General features: G+C 38.4%; 1 protein-coding gene across 4 annotated transcripts in view; it reads left to right on the forward strand.

Annotated features, from left to right (window-relative positions):
- Positions 1-18,144, forward strand: part of LOC106870340 (uncharacterized) — a 181,922-nt gene that overhangs the window by 88,179 nt on the left and 75,599 nt on the right. For all 4 annotated transcript variants that reach the window (XM_089349157.1, XM_089349159.1, XM_052966373.2 and 1 more), the window contains exons 20-25: positions 4,530-4,733; positions 7,426-7,529; positions 9,252-9,342; positions 10,527-10,664; positions 13,578-13,718; positions 15,982-16,041. In XM_089349157.1, coding sequence (XP_089205283.1) covers positions 4,530-4,733; positions 7,426-7,529; positions 9,252-9,342; positions 10,527-10,664; positions 13,578-13,718; positions 15,982-16,041 — 738 coding nt within the window. The remainder of the gene's footprint in view (positions 1-4,529; positions 4,734-7,425; positions 7,530-9,251; positions 9,343-10,526; positions 10,665-13,577; positions 13,719-15,981; positions 16,042-18,144) is intronic.

The raw sequence follows: 18,144 nt of genomic DNA on the forward strand, positions 1-18,144 counted from the left end.
GTAACATCTCAATTTAACAGATATATTTACCAAAATTACATAAAAATATCTTGAAATACTAAAGAGTAAATTTATTAAATAAAATCACCATTGGCTTCAACCACAGCCTCCAGGCGACTTTGGAATCTCCTGTAAATTTTCTGGACAGTCTCCTTGTTTAAGCTGGTGAATACAGCCATAATCATTGCCTTCAGTTCATCTTTGGTGTTACAAAGAGTTTTGTTGGTCTCTCACTCAACTGCACACCACTCATAATAAACAAAGGGGTTGCAGTGTGGGGAGTTAGGTGGCCAGATGTTAGGGGTGATGTGGTTGCAGAAATTGTCTGACAGCCATGACTGGGCTTTCCTGCTTGTGTAGCATGGTACAGAGTCCTGTTGCCAGTCATAGGGTCTTCCAGCAGTCACCTTCTTGACCGAGGGCAGCACTACCTCCTCTAGGCACTTGATGTAGGCCTTTATGTTGAGTCTGATGCTATGTGGGAAGATTAATGGAGGCATAACATCGCCATCACTAGTGATCACTCCAAACTCCATGATGTCTGGATGTTTGATTTTTATTATTCTCAGTACATGTCGTCATATTGACACTTAAACACTCTGAAGCATCTATATTGGGTGCTTGCAGTGCAAATGCCAACCAGTACAGCATGTTGTTTCCAAATTTCTGGCAGAGTGGATTGCATCATGGTGGTGTTTTTCTCACAGACGGTGTCCAACTGACCCTACTATACTGTGTAGTCGACAAAATCAAAAACAAACAATGCACATGTATGAAATTAAAAATATAAAATGGTGACAATTTACCCATCACACCCTGTATATATATATACATATATATATATATATATATATATATATATATATATATATATATATATATATATATAAAGCACCATCCGAACGTGGCCAATGCCAGTGCCGCTTTGACTGGCTTTCATGCCGGTGGCTCGTAAAAAGCACTATCCAATCGTGGTCGATGTCAGCTCCTCTGGCCCCTGTGCCGGTGGCACATAAAAAGCACCCACTACACTCTTGGAGTGGTTAGCATTAGGAAGGAAATCCAGCTGTAGAAACACTGCCAGATCAGATTGGGGCCTGGTGCAGCCTCCTGGCTTCCCAGACCCTAGTCAAACCATCCAGCCTATGCCAGCACAGAAAACGGACGTTAAACAATGATGATATATATCATCATTTAACGTCTGTTGTCCATGCTGGCATGGGTTGGACAGATTGACCAGGGCTGGCACGCTGGAAGGCTGCACCAGACTCCAGTCTGATTTGGCATAGTTTTCTATGGCTGGATGTCCTTTCTAAAGCCAACCACTCCAAGAGTGTAATAGGTGCTTTTACATGCCACTGGCATGGGTGCCATTTGCATGACACCGCTATCTGTCATGTTGCAACTTTGCTTGGTTTGATGAGTCTTCTTCTCAAGCACAACATCATGCCAAATGTCTTGGTCATTGCCTCCGTAAAGTCCATTACTCGAAAGGAACTCAGCCACTTTGTCTCTGTAAGGCCCAACGATTGAAAAGAACTCAGCTTGTACAGCTGTGCATCCCTGTACATAGCTTGTACAGCTCTCACCAACCACTCGTCTATCCCTAGTTTCTGCATTGATCACCAGATAAGGGATCAGGGGACCCTGTCAAAGGCTTTCTCCAAGTCAACAAAGGCCAAGTACAGAGATTTATCTTTGGCTATGTATTTCTCCTGCAGCTGCCTTACCAGAAATATAGCATCAGTGGTGCTTCTCCCTGGCACAAAACCAAGCTGCATCTCATCTAGGCTAACTCTTTCCCTAATTAGTTGGGCTATGACTCTCTCCATAACTTTCATCACCTTATCCAACAATTTGACACCTCTGTAATTATTTCTATCTAAGGCATCACCTTTACCTTTGTAGTAGTTGACTACACCAGTCATTGGGTATGACTCCTTCGTGAACCACCTGATATTACAGTACGAATGACTAGACCATAACCCACACACATATATAAAGTAGTTACAGGAGGTGTTGAGACCAAAACATGCAGGGGTAGTTCATAGTTTCTCTGAGATTGAAAACAGCTCCTGTAAACACAATTTCATTACTATGCAACTATTGGTTCAGTAGAATGTTAATCCACTGAGTGTTTACTCTAGGCAATGCCAAGCATTTTGGCATGTGTGTGTGTGTGTGTGTGTGTATGCATATGTTGGTGAAAGAGAGAGAATGGGGAAAGCCAGCTGTGAAAGAAATACAGTTGCCACCTGTACCTAAAAGCTCAGGATGTGAAGAGCCAGAACCACAACACATTTTGTTTGACACACTATGTATACCCTGTATGTGTGTGTGTGCATGTACATGTTTGTATACATGCATGTATGTGTCTAAGGAGAGAGAGAGAGAGAGGAGTGTATCTATGTGTGAGTGTATATGAATGTGTGTATCTGCATGATTGTTTATGTTTATATTTACATGTGTGTATGAGTATCTGTTTATATGCATGTTTATATAACATGTGTATGCATACGCATACATAAGTTTCTGTTCATATGCATTTAGACTCACACAAGTATGTAAAAGACTAGGTGGTGAAATGGATGCTTAGAGTTGCTGTTTCTGAATCAAATTGTGACATTCTGTCCAACCCATGCATTGAAAACAGATGTTAAGATGATGAGGATGGTGATAGCACAGAAAAAAATTCTATGTTAAGTTGGCTTTTGTAGACCTGGAGAAAGACTTTGACAGAGTTCCCTGCTCCCTCTTCTTGTGGCCAGTGTGGAAGCTACGGATAGATGAGTGGTTGGTGAGAGTAGTATTAGGATACTGTCAGTAAGGTGAAGGTTGGCAATGACTATAGAAATGAATTTAGTGTACAAGCAGGAGTTCACCAAGGCTCATTTCTCAGACCCCTCTTGTTTATCATAGTCATCCAGGCCATAACAGAGGAATTTAAGAATGTCTGCCCTTGGGAGCTCCTCTATGCTGATGACCTTGTTCTTATAGCTGAATCACTACCTGAACTAGTGAAGAAATTTCACGTGCAGAAGCAGGGTCTGGAATCTAAGAGCTGTAGAGTTAATTTAGCTAAGACCAAAGTTCTAGTAAGTAGGAAAAAGGACAAATCTTAAATCCCTTCAGGGAGGTAGTCCTGTACAATATGTCTGAAAGATGTTGGTAGAAATTCCTTAAGGTATACCCAGTGCAAGCTATGAACACATAAGAGGTGCTGCTGCATCACAGTAAGGTTAGCAGAAAAAGTAGTCCTTGTGTGTGGTAGATGTGCATGCACAATAAAACACTAAGAATGTACAAAGAATAGATTTCCTCAAATTCCTGGGGGATCCTTACAAGTAGTTGGTAACTTCCGTTACCTAGGCAACCAAGTTACCAGTGGAGGAGAAAGTTCTGAATGTGTAGTTGCTACATCAGAGAGCTACTACCTTTGTTGGCATCAAAGGGCCTCTCCCTAAGAGTGGAAAGTAGATTGTATGATGCCTGTGTATGTACAGTTAAGTTACATGACATGAAACATGGTCTGTGGCTACAGAGGACATGCAAAGGCTTGAAAGAAATGAAGCCAGCACGTTCTGCTGGATGGGTAATATCAGGGCACATATACAGCAGGGTGTAAATGATTTAAGAGAAAATTGGGTACAAGTGGCATCAGTTGTAGCATACAAGAGAAAAGAGTATGCTGGTATGGTTATGTGATGCATATGGATGAAGTCAACTGTATAAAGAAATGTAATCTCTAATTGTGGAGAGAACATGTGGAAGGGGTAGACCAAGGAAGACATGGGACAAAGTAGTGCGAAAAGGATCTTCAAACATTGGGCCTCATGGAAGAGATGACAAGGGACTGAGACTCCTGATGGTTTGCTGTGCTTGGAGAAGACACGTCAAGCTAAGTAATACTATGGCCATCCATACATACAGGTGTATCTTCTATATCACTCTCATGCAAAAGGTCCTCCCTTTGAGGACTCATGGGTGCTGGTGTCATGTAAAAAGCACTCATGCTGGTGCCACATAGAAGTACCCATGCTTGTGCCATGTAAAAGTGCCCATGCCAGTACCACATAAAAGTGCCTGTGATGGTGCCATGTAAAAAGCATCCAGTACACTTGTGAAGTGGTTGGCATTAGGAAGGGCATCCAGCCATAGAAGCTATGCTAAAATAGACAATTGTAACCTGAACAGCTCCCCAGCTAGTCAGTTCCTGTCAAACCATCCAACCATGTCAACATGGAAAGCAAATATTATGCGATGATGATGATTCTCTTAAATGATTAGCTGATGTTCATGTATTTTACCAAATAAATCTTAAATACTTTGCTCATAGTGATAAAATTCTCTTCATTATTTAACCTGGATTTTGATTACAGTGTCTGATTTTGTGAGCTAACCTTTTAATGTATTAAAGTTGTGGCTTTATTAAAGATTTATTTTCATATTAATTATGTAATAAATACATGACTCATATATGTAATTATGTATGTTTTACATATTAATGTCACTTCTATATATTTTTGCAGCTGATTAGGTGTTATTTTGAAGCCTACTGCAATGTCTTTGATCGAGATGAGAAGCGACTTCTTGCTCAGACAATTACCAACATTATGTATCAAAGACCACGTTACATGTTTCACCGATGTGACTATTTCATCCAAGTTTACTACTCTGAGTGTGTAAATCTTCAGCTCCATATAGATCTTGTACAAACAATTCTTAACCAGCAAGTAAGTTTCTCAAAAGAAATAATTTTTTGCAAAAAAAAGGTGGGATTTATTTATGTATATGATTGTTTTCCTAAAAAAAAAATAATGAATTTTGTTATGGATGTAATGGTTTTTGTAATTCTTTGAGTTTTAACAAACAGACCTTATCAAAGACCTCACATACAATATTATTCTGTGGCTAGTCTTGGTACTTGGTTGTGTGTCACAAAGCCCAGTACAACAAGCAAATTAGAGTTCAGTCTAAGTCCAGTATACGACATCTTTATCTTCTGTCTTTTATCTTTTACTTGTTCCAATCATTAAACTGTAGCTATGCTGGGGCACTGCCTTGAAGAATTTTTAGCTGAATGAATCGACCCCTGTACTTATTGTTTTTAAGCCTGGTACTTATTCTAATGTCCAGAAGTTCTTTCATTTTTGCCTTAACAGCAAAGTATTGCAGCTAAACTTATGGCATCAGGTGGAAGTTCATTGTTATTAACAATGGACTTGTTATTAATATTGTTATTACCTGGCTGGTGAACTTGCAGAATCATTAGCATGCCAGACAAAATGCTCAGTAGTATTTCTTCTGGCTTTATGTTCTGATTTCAAATTCCATCAAGGTTGACTACACCTTTCATCATTTTGGGATCAATAAAATAAGTACCATTTGAGCTCTGGGGTAGATGTAATCAACCAGTCTCTCCCACAAAACTTCAGGCCTTGTGCCTATAGTAGAAATAATAATTATTTTTAGTATTATTGTTATAAACAAAGTTCATTGCATCATCAAGCAATATTATTGTCATGTCATACTAAGTTTATCCAAGTAAAACTGTAGTTGTGGGCAGTCTTTCACATTCAGCAACTTCATTCAACTGAATAGCCAAGCCCTGGCATTGAACAACTGGTAATCACCTTATATAGTCTCTATCAATATGTAAAACACATGCAATGCTCCAACAATATTAGCATAACAATGAAATCACAGAAACCTGAATCATTAATTCTCTGCAATATACAGTATTCTGTTGATCTTTTATCTTTTACTTATTTCAATCATTTGACTGTGAGCCATGCTGAGGCATCACCTTGAAGGGTTTTAGTCAAACAAATTGACCCTAGGACTTACTTTTTTGAAGCCTAGTATTTATTCTATTGTTCTCTTTTGCCAAACCACTAAGTTATAGGGGATGTAAACACACCACCACCAGTTGGCAAGCGGTGGTGGTGGACAAGTGCAGACACACATGCGCGCGCGCACACACACACACACACACACACACACACACACACACACACACACAACAGTCTTCATTTAGTTTCTGTCTACCAAATCCACTCAGAAGGTTTTGGTCAGCCCAAGGCTATACTAGAAGACACTTGCCCAAGGTGCCATGCAGTGGGACTGAGCCTGGAATCATGTGATTGAGAAACAAGCTTTTTACCACACAGCCATGCCTGCACCTGAATCAAATCTTTCTAATGAAAACCACTTTTCGTTTCCTCAAATTCTAATAATCATCTTTAGTATGGCTTCAATTTTTTTTTCTGAATTCCTATGGATTTGCCTGATTGGTTAACCCTTTAGCATTTCAATTACTCTGTCAAATGTAATGTTTTATTTTCTTTTTACTTGTTTCAGCCATTAGTCTGGCCATGCTGGGGCATGGTGGAGGTGCAATGGCCCAGTGGTTAGGGCAGCGGACTCATGGTCATAGGATTTCGGTTTCGATTCCTAGACCGGGCGTTGTGAATGTTTATTAAGCGAAAACACCTAAAACTCCACGAGGCTCCGGCAGGGGATGGTGGTGAACCCTGCTGTACTCTTCCACCACAACTTTCTCTCACTCTTACTTCCTGTTGTGCCTGTAATTCAAATGGCCAGCCTTGTCACACTGTCACGCTGAATATCCCCAAGAACTACGTTAAGGGTACACGTGTCTGTGGAGTGCTCAGCCACTTGCACGTTAATTTCACGAGCAGGCTGTTCCGTTGATCAAATCAACTGGAACCCTCGACGTCGTAAGCAATGAAGTGCCAACACGCAACTGGGGCATGCTTTGAATTAATTATGCACTATTTCATAGCTTTGAGATTTCAATGATGCAATTCTTTATTTTTAGAATTATGTTGTTGGGTAGGAGCGGGATGTCAGATCTCGCTGGTTTGAACATAAAAACAAGTGGAATATTTGCAACAAATAAAAGGGTAAAGACCCATTTGGTCATGAATGACCATGGGATTGTACTTAGAAAGTTTCCTTCCAAAGCACAAATCTGAACAAATTTGTTTATGGAAGACCAGCACTTGCCCATACATACCAGCCTTTACTCTCCACACCACTGATGTTGTCCAAGGGAAGGCAAAGGCCAATACAGCTTGGCACCAATGATGTTACAACTCATTTCTACAGCTGAGTGAACTGGAGCAACATGAAATAAAGTGTCTTGCTCAAGAACACAACACACAGCCTGGTCTGAGAATCGAACTCACAACCTCATGATTGAGCCCAATGCTTTAACCACTGAGCCATGCACCTTCATATGCACCAGATATGGCCAGTTTAGATGCTAAAAGGTTAAGTACCAATTGATTAAATTTTGAAAATTTGACAATTACTGATTATCCAGTTTAATGTAAAATTTACTGCTACTTTAAATTTTAGTTTAATGCTCCTGTAACTCCTTTTATACCTTTCAATTTCTAGATTGAAGATGATAGAGAGTATATTCAAAAATGTTGTCGAAAACGAACATTTGGCATACCATCTTCTATTACTGAAGGAACATTAATTAAAATTCACACCAACAAGTAAGTCTTCACCAACATTGTGACACAAAACTTTAATTGGTATATGTTGTTTAACAGTGAAATGACCTGTAATATACCTGTTAATTTTCTCCGCCATTCTCAACTTAAATTACCTCCTTTTTTTTTCTACTTGAAATTGGTTTCAAATTTTGGCACAAGGCCAGCAATTTAGGGGTTAGGGTAAGTTGGTTACATCAACCCCAGTACCTAACTGGTACTTATTTTATCAACCCTGAAAGAATGAAAGGCAAAGTTGATCTTAGCAGAATTTGAACTCAGAACATATATGGATGAAGTGCCACTAAGCATCTTGCCCAGTGTGCTAATGATTCTACCAGCTCACTACCCTTTTACCTCTTAATATTGAAGTCAAATCATTCCCATCATATTACTGCCATTGGAGCACTTGAATATTTTTTATCACTCTTTCCCCACCTCTCTCTCTTTCATGGGCTTTTAGGCCTTTACCTGCTTGGTATAGACTTTAGCATTGGTATACCTTCCATTCAAGTATTTGCTTGGACTTTGTATTCCTGGTGGTGCCCATACCCTCCCTAGGATGTGGTGCTTCTGGCTCTCAAAAATCTCATCCCCCTTTGACAGGTTTTGTTTTTTTAATTTTCCTGGATTCCTACACACCCTTTTCATGGGGCAAGTCCAGTAAGGGGGCTGGCTTAGTTGCTGATTACTCAATCATGAGCATGTAATACTGGACTACATACTAGTAGTAGGTGCCTCTAACAGTTTGTGATAGAATTAAATTAGTTTTAGTGTCAGACACCTGACAATAAAATTAAGGTCTGTGCTCACAATATCTAGATTTCGCAAGTGGTCATCCACCTAAATACAAACTAGGATTGATATTACTTAACTTTGGTGATCAAACGAGAACTGACATTTCTAACATGATATAAATGTGAACAAAATTGATGAAATAATAAAATATCAATATCATTATTTATTTTTACTTTTTTTTAAATTCATGCCAATACTTGATTGGCCTTTCTTTATATGCAGTCTGGGATGTCTGTGTTTGTAGCAGCAGCACTGTTCTAGATGTGGTAGCAGTACCCCATTTTGGGTCCCACCTCAGAAGATTAGTAGCTATTGGAGGTTGAAGTATTTTCTGACTCTAAATTGAAAAGCCAGTTTTTATGATGCAATCTATCCTTTTTTAGATTATGTAGTTATGCAAAATTATTGATGGTTACATCTCAGGATGACCAATTAGTGAATCATTAAAAGAAAGTTAACCATTAAAAAAAGATGTTATAATAATTGTAGGTTAGGTTTTTCTGAGAAAACAGAAAATTCCAACACCTGTTTTAGAGATTAAACCATTTCTGTTAACTTACACACTTACACACTACCTCTACATCAGTTAACATGCTGCAAAAAGAAAAAAGTAATTATGGCTGAAGAGGAACTATATGTAAAAGATTTATTTCTGAACAATTTTGGTGAAAGAAAGGACAATATATATTCAACATGTTGAACATGATTGAAGTACCCAAAAACAATAATTAAAAAGCAAGAAATGTTTTAATCAAGTTAAATTTATTATTTTACAAGAATAATGAGTTATGAAAATTATGAAAAAAAATTGCTATTTCAACCTTTTTTTTTAATTATATTTAAAATTAAATTTCTTTTAACAAGAACTAATTTTATTTCAAGTACAATAAAAAAAAAATTGAGTCAAAACTTAATTTCTTTTTTTAGGTCTGCTCTTCTTCCTCTGTATTTGCTAGAATTTCATCCATTTCTTGCTTTAGCTGCTCAGATTCCAAGAACCCTGAACTATTTAATGCAAGTAAGCTAAATTTGTTTTAAGATAAATTCTATAAGTGACATTTATTGCAAATTTATGAATTAATAAAAATGATAAATGTAACTAAGCTGACATGTTAGGAGCTTGTATCCTATTAATATTGTTGTATTGCAATAAAGATCAAGATGAAAAGATTGATCAATTTTCAAACCAATGGATTTGAAGTAAACCAAGGAGCTTATCAGGTTCTCAAATACAAAATATATTTCATTGCTCAAAGATATAATGACATAAGGGAAATAACTCAAAGGACCAATGGAATGGATTTAGATAATTAAGTTAATGACTGATGTACTGAATACTATGCAAAAAAGATTCTTAATTCATTGAAATTCACTTCTTAACAACCAACAAAAACTAGCTGACATTTTTTTATGGAAAAATTAATTGAAAGTACGTCCCTTCTTTGAACGTTAACAATTGCTGCTAAACTTTTGTTTTCTTTCACCAAGAGGAAGGAAAGTTTTGTGGGACTTTATGGAAAAGTTTGGATTGTAGTGATTGCCCATAGAACATCATTAGAAAACTCCCTCCATATTATTTCAAGAAAGATATTTGTGATATACATGACCATATATAGTCAAATGTGAAATAACTCCAATGTTGTTGGTAATCAGTATAAAAATTAATAAAACATCACCAATTAAAATGAGCAGTTTTGTCATAGTGTGACTGGTAGAGTTAATAATAACATTAAAGATATTGGTATTATTTTAGAGATAATATATGAAGTTTAGGAAATTGTTGAGTGTGTTGAGTCATAGGTTTTATGTTAGATTTGCTGTTGGTGATTTGTTGAAGATGATAAATAGTTAAGCTTCAATCAACAGGTAGTTGTTCAGAGGAAAATAAAAAAAGGGAATTAATTATAATGCTTACAAATATAATGGTTCCAAAAAAGATGGAAGGAAACTTTAGTTTGGCACTCTGTTGCTTATGATGACAAAGATCCAATCAACAGAATAGCTTGCTTGTGAAATTAATGTGCATGTGGCTGAGCACTCCACAAACATGCTTACCCTTAATATAGTTCTCAGGGAGATTCAGCATGACACAGAATGTGACAACGCTGGCTCTTAAGAGAATCGTGCATATGTATGTGTGTATTAAATGATTTTGTGAAAAATTTTGATAACTACTTTACTTTTTTTTTGTTTATTTTTAAGGAAATTTGTTACAAGATCAAACCCAACAACAATGAAAAGCTAATAGCTGTGGAAAAACTGATGTTGGAAATAGCCTTATCAGAATGGAATTCTATGCAGAAAATGGGGCTTTCATACTGTCATCAAGACCAGAAACATGTATTCACTTGTTTTGAAATAAGGCTACATTTTTTTTAATTCCATTTTCTATGCTATCATATGAGTGCGTGTGTGTGTGCGTGTGCATGTGTGTGTGTGTGTGTATGTGTGTGTGTGTGTGTGTGTGTGAAGGCGCATGGCTCAGTGGTTAGAGCGTCGAGCTTACGATCGTGAGGTTGTAAGTTTGATTCCCGGACTGGGCTGCGTGTCGTGTTCTTGAGCAAGACACTTTATTTCACGTCGCTCCAGTTAACTCAGCTGTAGAAATGAGTTGCGACATCACTGGTGCTAAGCTGTATTGCCCTTTGCCTTTCCCTTGGATAACATCAGAAATAGGGAAAGATGGCTGCTTATAAATGCCAAAACCTTCCCAGGCAAAGAATGCACCCCACAACATGGACTAGTAGTTAGCGACTTCAGGATCAGGACTAAATAGATGCCCAGAAGATAACCAGCATAGAGGAGAAGTGTCTGGAAGCTTAAAGATCCTGTGAATGGACAGAGATTTAGATACGTATTACTTAAGTTTTTGACGAAATAGAGGGGGATATAGTATCACATGATGTGGAAGACAACTGGAGGTTTCTACGGGACAACCTGCTGAGGGCCACTGACCAGATCTGTGGATGGTGCAAAGTCCCCTCTCGACCCAAGGTAATGTGGTGGTGGAACAATGTTGTTGACAGGGCCATTAGGGAAAAAAAACAGGCTCGGAAGGACTGGAAAAATGATGGCAGCAGGGAATTGTATCAGACTGCCAGAAAGGAAGCTAGGAGACAGGTTTATTTAGCCAGAGGGAAAGCAGTTAAGAAAAACTGCCATCTGTTGGCATGTTACAGAACTAGTCCAGGAACTTTTTGATGCCACCTCATACAGCTGGATAGCCTTCCTGTTCTCATCATTCATTTGTTTCTAAGCAAGTCAATATCTCCATAACCAGACATATTTTCAGGGTAGAGAGGAAATGAATGATACTCTTTTGTATGACAGTGATGCTCATTTACAACTATCATTTGATGCCAAGACAAAGAAGCACAACACACATGTGAATTCACAAACACACAGACACACACACACACTCATCAATTAGTTAGATCTAATCTATCACCTGGTTTAACCGCCGCCCCCGGTGGCTTTTAGTTTTACTTTGTTTTAGAGTTTATCATGGTGCAATCATTCTGATGAGAGTTCTGGTCTGAAGTTAATGTGATCTTTGGATACATTTTTTTCTGCTACAGCAACCTATTTTATCATAATTTCCCTTCTCCTTTTTTTCCATCAGTTTTGGGGGCTTAGCAATGGTCATAGATGCCTTTCCACCTCTGAGTAAGCCAGTAAAAAAAAAGGGTGTGGCTGTGTGGGAAGCAGCTTGCTTCCCAACTATATCATTCCAGGTTTAGTCCCACTGTGTAGCATTTTGAGCAACTGTTTTCTACTATAGCCTCCTGAAAGAAGCTCATTGTGTATGTGTGTGTTTTTGTGTTTCTGTTTGTCCCCCACCACTGTTTGACGATTGGTGTTGGTGTGTTTACATCCTCATAACTTAACAGTTTGGTAAAAAGACATTGATAGAATAAGCATTAAACTTAACGAAAAATAGGTCCTGGCGTTGATTCATTTGTCTAAAAAATTTTCAAGACCATGCTCCAGCATGGTCACAGTCTAATAACTGAAACAGGTGAAAAGTAAAAGGTGTATCTATACTCTCTAAATGCTCACTTGCATGTGCACACACACACACACACACACTGTCATGATCATGATCATGATGGACTCCCCTATTGTAGATGATAGATGAGGGTTCCACAATTTCTTGCTGAACAACTTTCGCAAATTTCTTACTTATAGTGATCAAATGTTAGTGCTGTACGTTAACTCACTCCCTCAGTCAAATTAACATTATCTGTTGAGAGGCACAGTGTGCCACATATCAGATGTTGAAGTGATTGCAGAGCAACTTGAGTTGAAGTGTTTTTACTCAAAAACACAATGCACTGCCCACTCAGGGAATTGAGATCATGATCTCATAATCGTAAGTACAACTCCCTAACCACAAGGCTATGTGCCCTCACAAATGCATGTGTTAGTGTGTTTACATGCCTGTAATTTAGCAGTTCAGCAAAAGAGACCAACAGAATAAGTACCATGCTTAAATAGAAAATAAATACTGGGGTCAATTAGTCTGACTAAAAAATTCCTCAAGGCAGTGCCCCAGCATAGCCACAGTTTAAAGCCTGAAACAAGTAAAAGATAAAAGATATATACGCACATACTTATATACATACATTTATATATGTCTGTATGTTTATATCATCATCATCATCATCATTTAACGTCCGCTTTCCATGCTAGCATGGGTTGGACGATTTGACTGAGGACTGGTGAAACCAGATGGCTACACCAGGCTCCAATCTGATTTGGCAGAGTTTCTACAGCTGGATGCCCTTCCTAATGCCAACCACTCAGAGAGTGTAGTGGGTGCTTTTACGTGCCACTGGCACGAAGGCCAGTCAGGCAGTACTGGCAACGGCCACGCTCAAATGGTGTATTTTATGTGCCTCCCGCACAAGAGCCAGTCCAGGGGCACTGGCAACGATCTTGCTCAAAAGTCCTTACACATGCTACAGGCACAAGTGCCAGAAAGGCGACGCTGGGCACAGGTGCCATCCCGATTTCACTTTTATATATATATATAAATTAAGAAAGATACCATGCATTTCTTGGGTAAAAATGAGGGCCCTGGTGAGGGGGTTTCTTTTCAGCTTGTATTCTCTTGTTAATTTCTTTGACTTACTGGTTGACTCACTTCTTTGACACCCATTTTAAAATTTCTTTTGGTTGTTTAATGTTACTACTTGCTGCCATTGAATGTTTCTTGAAATATTCCTATCATAATTGCTGTATTTATTATAGGTATTCTTTGATAGTTATATTGAAGACCCTCTGTTGATGAGTGAGTTAGTGAGCAGCAATATTTCTGCAGCTGATCAAACTGAAAAAAGCCATACAGACAAACAATTTCATGCCATCAATGAAATAAAACGCATGCTTGAGGTATATACCATCATATATTTCTATTCCAAATAATATTTTTACTCACCTACTACAGTTTTACATTGAAAACTTCTTTGTTTAGAGAATAACTCATTCATAGTTGCTTCAATAAATATGGAACCTCTATTTCATAAGTCTGAAGATACAGAAATGGAAAGTTTTAGTTTTTAAACTTTTCAAGAAAATTAGCAGCAAAGGTGAAGTTGTTCACACTGGAAATTAAATGGTGTTATGGTTTCAGTTTACTAATAACTTCTGTGTTATGATTTTCACTTTTGTGACTAATAAAAATACATGTTTTGTCGTTTATCTCTTGGCTCATAGAAAGTATTTATTTGGAACTAGGCTTTGTGAATTGACTCTGAGAAATCTAAAATACTGATCTAATCAGGAGAATCTGTTTCATGGATATGATAATGGTCTGGTATTATTTGTAAAATAGCTAGCCTGTGCACCAGTAACTGAAAATATAAATATTCCTCAAGTAATAATGTCTCTGTGACAGAGTTTCATAAACTAGCCAAATATAAAAATTGAGAAATAGTTGTGATGTAAAGAAAGAAGACGGAAGCAAAGAGAGAATTGCGGTAGTCTTACCTGTTGGTCCAGAAAAGGGTTGCTTTTAACATCCACGTACTCTGTCTCAATCTGCAAGATTCACTCAACGTCCACATGTGCTATCCATTGCTGTACAGTCTAACATGTCTGCTCTGATGCGCTGTTCACTGCTGACTAACTCCTCGTGCCTCGCTGACCCTGCATGCTCACCATGGCCAGAAGGGCCATGGTGAGGCCCCACTTCCGACAGGACATGCTTACTCCCTCACTTCCAATCTTCCCCTACAACACAGCCTGGCTCATAACACTACAATAGTGATATCAAAACTATGACATATGAAGACTTAAGCGACTGCAGATGCGATCAGTTCATTTAGGTTGCTATAAAAGCTTATGACTTCAAGCCATACAAAATCTAAAAGAAATTTCTTACCAGCACTGTTCACATCCTTCATTGTGCTTTCTACTCTAGGCACAAGGCCCAAAATTTTTGTGGAGGTTGGGGCCAGTCAATTAGATCAACCCCAGTATGCAACTGGTACTTAATTTATCAAACCTGAAAGGATGAAAAGCAAAGTTGACCATGGCAGGATTTGAACTTAGAACATAAAGACAGACAAAATACCACTATGCATTTCACCTGGCATGCTAATGTTTCTGCCAGCTCACTGCCTTTGACTCTAAACTATATTGTAGCATGTAACCTGTTGAATATTACATTTTTGTACCTTTACCTTGTCAAATTATTTTTTGCAAATATAATGTATGATATTCTTGTTATAATTTCACTTGTCCTCTGTCTCTGTACAATGGCTATAAATGAAATTATAACAAACTAGTGGGTCCTGTGAATATTTTATGGAATTAATGATAAACTTATTGGGTTATTTCTGAAAACTTTATCCAAAAAACCTGAAAGCATGGCCTGTGTTGTGTCTGTATCAAAAGATAGTCACTCTTCTGCTTATCATTGAAAAGTGAAGGAAATTGGACTACAATGATTACTTTATCCACTTTTTATATACACTTTATATACCTTATGCACAATTTTATAGACTTAATACGCAACACTCTCACTCTTCCCCTTACTCCCTTTTTCTCTCTCCTTTTTCTTTCACTCTTCACCTTTCCCCATCTATTAATCATGTGAAAGTGTAATAGATGGGCTAAGTAACAGAAAAAAACTTAATTCAAAAAAGAGAATTACACATTTCACTCACCACCACCTCTCCCTCTCCCTCCCCATCTCTTCCATCCCTCCCCTTCAACTGATCGTGTGGAAACATTACTGAAGGGCTAAGTAATGGAGGAACAAGCAGAATTATTATAAAATGTTTCTATCTTAGGTACAAAGCCACAAATTTTGGCAGTGGGGTATAGTTGGTTATATCAGCCTCACTAATTGACAGGTAGTTATTCTTCAACCACAGAAGAGTGTGAAAGATAATGTTAAAGGCATAAGGCCTCACAATGATGAAGAAAATGAAATGTGTTTATTTTTCCCAAGTGCATTAGCAACATAAATGATATGAAATAGTTTCAACCAGGAATAAAAATCAGGTTATGGACTTAGCTCAGATTTATTCAACAGCATAAATATAGTTGCATAGAAATACAAGTATGAATTTTTATCCCTTTAGTATTCAAAATAATGGTTTTAAAACAGTTTTTCAAAATGAATAATTTTGCCTTTTTGTTATTGCAGTTGGTACATCTTAGAAGTCACCTACTTGACAGTTGTTGGGAATCATCAGTTCTTTCAAAAGTAAGCTTCTAGTAGATTTCTGTATGCAATAAAAGTACAAAACTATTCTTTTTTTATATTTTTAAGATATATTTTTGTGCAAAGGAATACAATTAATGTGAAGAATACATTTGTGTGTATGTTCATTCACCTATCAAGCCTAAAAAATATATCCATTTAACTGATTAGTAGATATTTATTCTCCAACATGTTCCAACCAACAGTTAATAGATGCACAGTTTCCTTTGGCTGTCTCTTTTACCACTATAAAAAATTCTGCTCCTCTGATTTAGCAATCTACATATCTCAAATTACTTAACCTTTCTTTTTCATCCTTACTGTATCACTCCTGCAAAAATCAGATCAATCACTTTACTCATTCATTTCTCACCAGATTTGAATCTCTTGGAATTTTTTTCCAGCCTGCAAATTCCTTATATATTGCAACTTGCCATTATGCAAGCTGAATGAACATAATTTTACCAGTCTGCTGAGTTTTTAAAGCTTCTAGCCACTGTCCTTCCTCCTCAAACTAAATGTCCCAAAATAAGCCCATTTTAATTTAAGTGTCATACATAGGCATCTATTGCTAGATGGCTACCTGGCTATCTTCCTCACTTCCAACAAATTTCCTCCATTCCAAAAGATATCAATCATCATCATCATCATCGTTTAACATCTGTTTTTCATGCTGGCATGGGTTGGCTGGTTCGACTGGCATCTGGGAAGCCAGGAGGCTGCACCAAGCCCCAATCTGATCTGGCAGTGTTTCTACAGCTGGATGCCCTTCCTAACGCCAACTACTCAGAGAGTGTAGTGGGTGCTTTTTACGTGCCACCGGCACAGGGGCTAGAGGAGCTGGCATCGACCATGATCAGATGGTGCTTTTTACGTGTCACTTGCACAGAAGCCAGTCGAAGTAGCACTGGCATTGGCTACATTCAGATGGTGCTTTTTACATGCTACCGGCATGGGGCTCACAGCTACAATTTCCATTTGATTTGATTTTGATATTGCTGATGTTGATGTACTTGACTCAATAGGTCTCCTCAAGCACACCATGTCGCCCTACGATCCAAGGTACTTTTGAGTGGGCTAGTTATGCGACACTTGTGTAGGTTACAGCTGTGGACTCACTTTCTTTGCCAGCCCTACAATCCAACGTACTTTTGAGTGGACTGGTTATGCAACACTGGTGTAGGTTACAGCTGTGGACTCACTTTATTTACTGGGTCTTCTCAGTCACAGCATACCTCCAAAGGTCTCAGTCTTTTGTCATTGCCTCTGTGAGGCCCAACGTTTGAAGGTCATGCTTCACCAACTCATCCCATGTCTTCCTGGATCTCCCTCTTCCCCGGACTCCTTCCACTGTTTGGGAGTGGCACTTCTTCACACAGATCTCTTTGTCCATCCGCACTACATGACCATACCAATACAAACGTCTCTCTTGCATGCCACATCCGATGCTTCTTATGTCTAACATTTATATCAGGGCGCTTACACTCTGTTGTGTATGCACACTGACATTACACATCCAGCGGATCATGCTAGCTTCATTTCTTTCAAGCCTACGCATGTCTTCAGCAGTCACGGCCCTCGTTTCACTGCCATGAAGCATGGCAGTTCACACACATGCATCATACAATCTACCTTTCACTCTGAGCAAAAGGCCCTTTGTCACCAGTAGGAGTAGAAGCTTTTTGAACTTTGCCCAAGCTATTCTTATATTTGTAGCAGTTGACTATGGTGCTGCTACGCCAGTCATTGGGTATGACTCCATCGTAAGCTACCTGGTTTACAATATGGGTGACTAGGCCATAGCCCACACCACCAGATGTTTTAAGCATCTCAGCAATGATTCCTAATGGGCTGGGGGCTTTTCCTGGCTTCATATCTTTAATTGCTTTATCCACCAGGGTGCTGTCTATTCGGATAGCTGGTCCCTCTACTGGATCAACATTTAGCAGGCTCTCCTCCTCCCATTCATTCTCCACATTCAGTAGTCTTTCATAATGGCCCCTCCAAGCCTCTTTCTTTTCCGGATCATTAAAAGCAAGTGCACCATCATCCCTGCAGACACATTTCTCTCCTGTGACATCACAATTTTCTCTCACACACTGTCTT

The sequence above is a fragment of the Octopus bimaculoides genome, chromosome 3 (assembly GCF_046866305.1).
Source record: "Octopus bimaculoides isolate indiv1 chromosome 3, ASM4686630v1, whole genome shotgun sequence".
Lineage (NCBI taxonomy): Eukaryota > Metazoa > Mollusca > Cephalopoda > Octopoda > Octopodidae > Octopus > Octopus bimaculoides.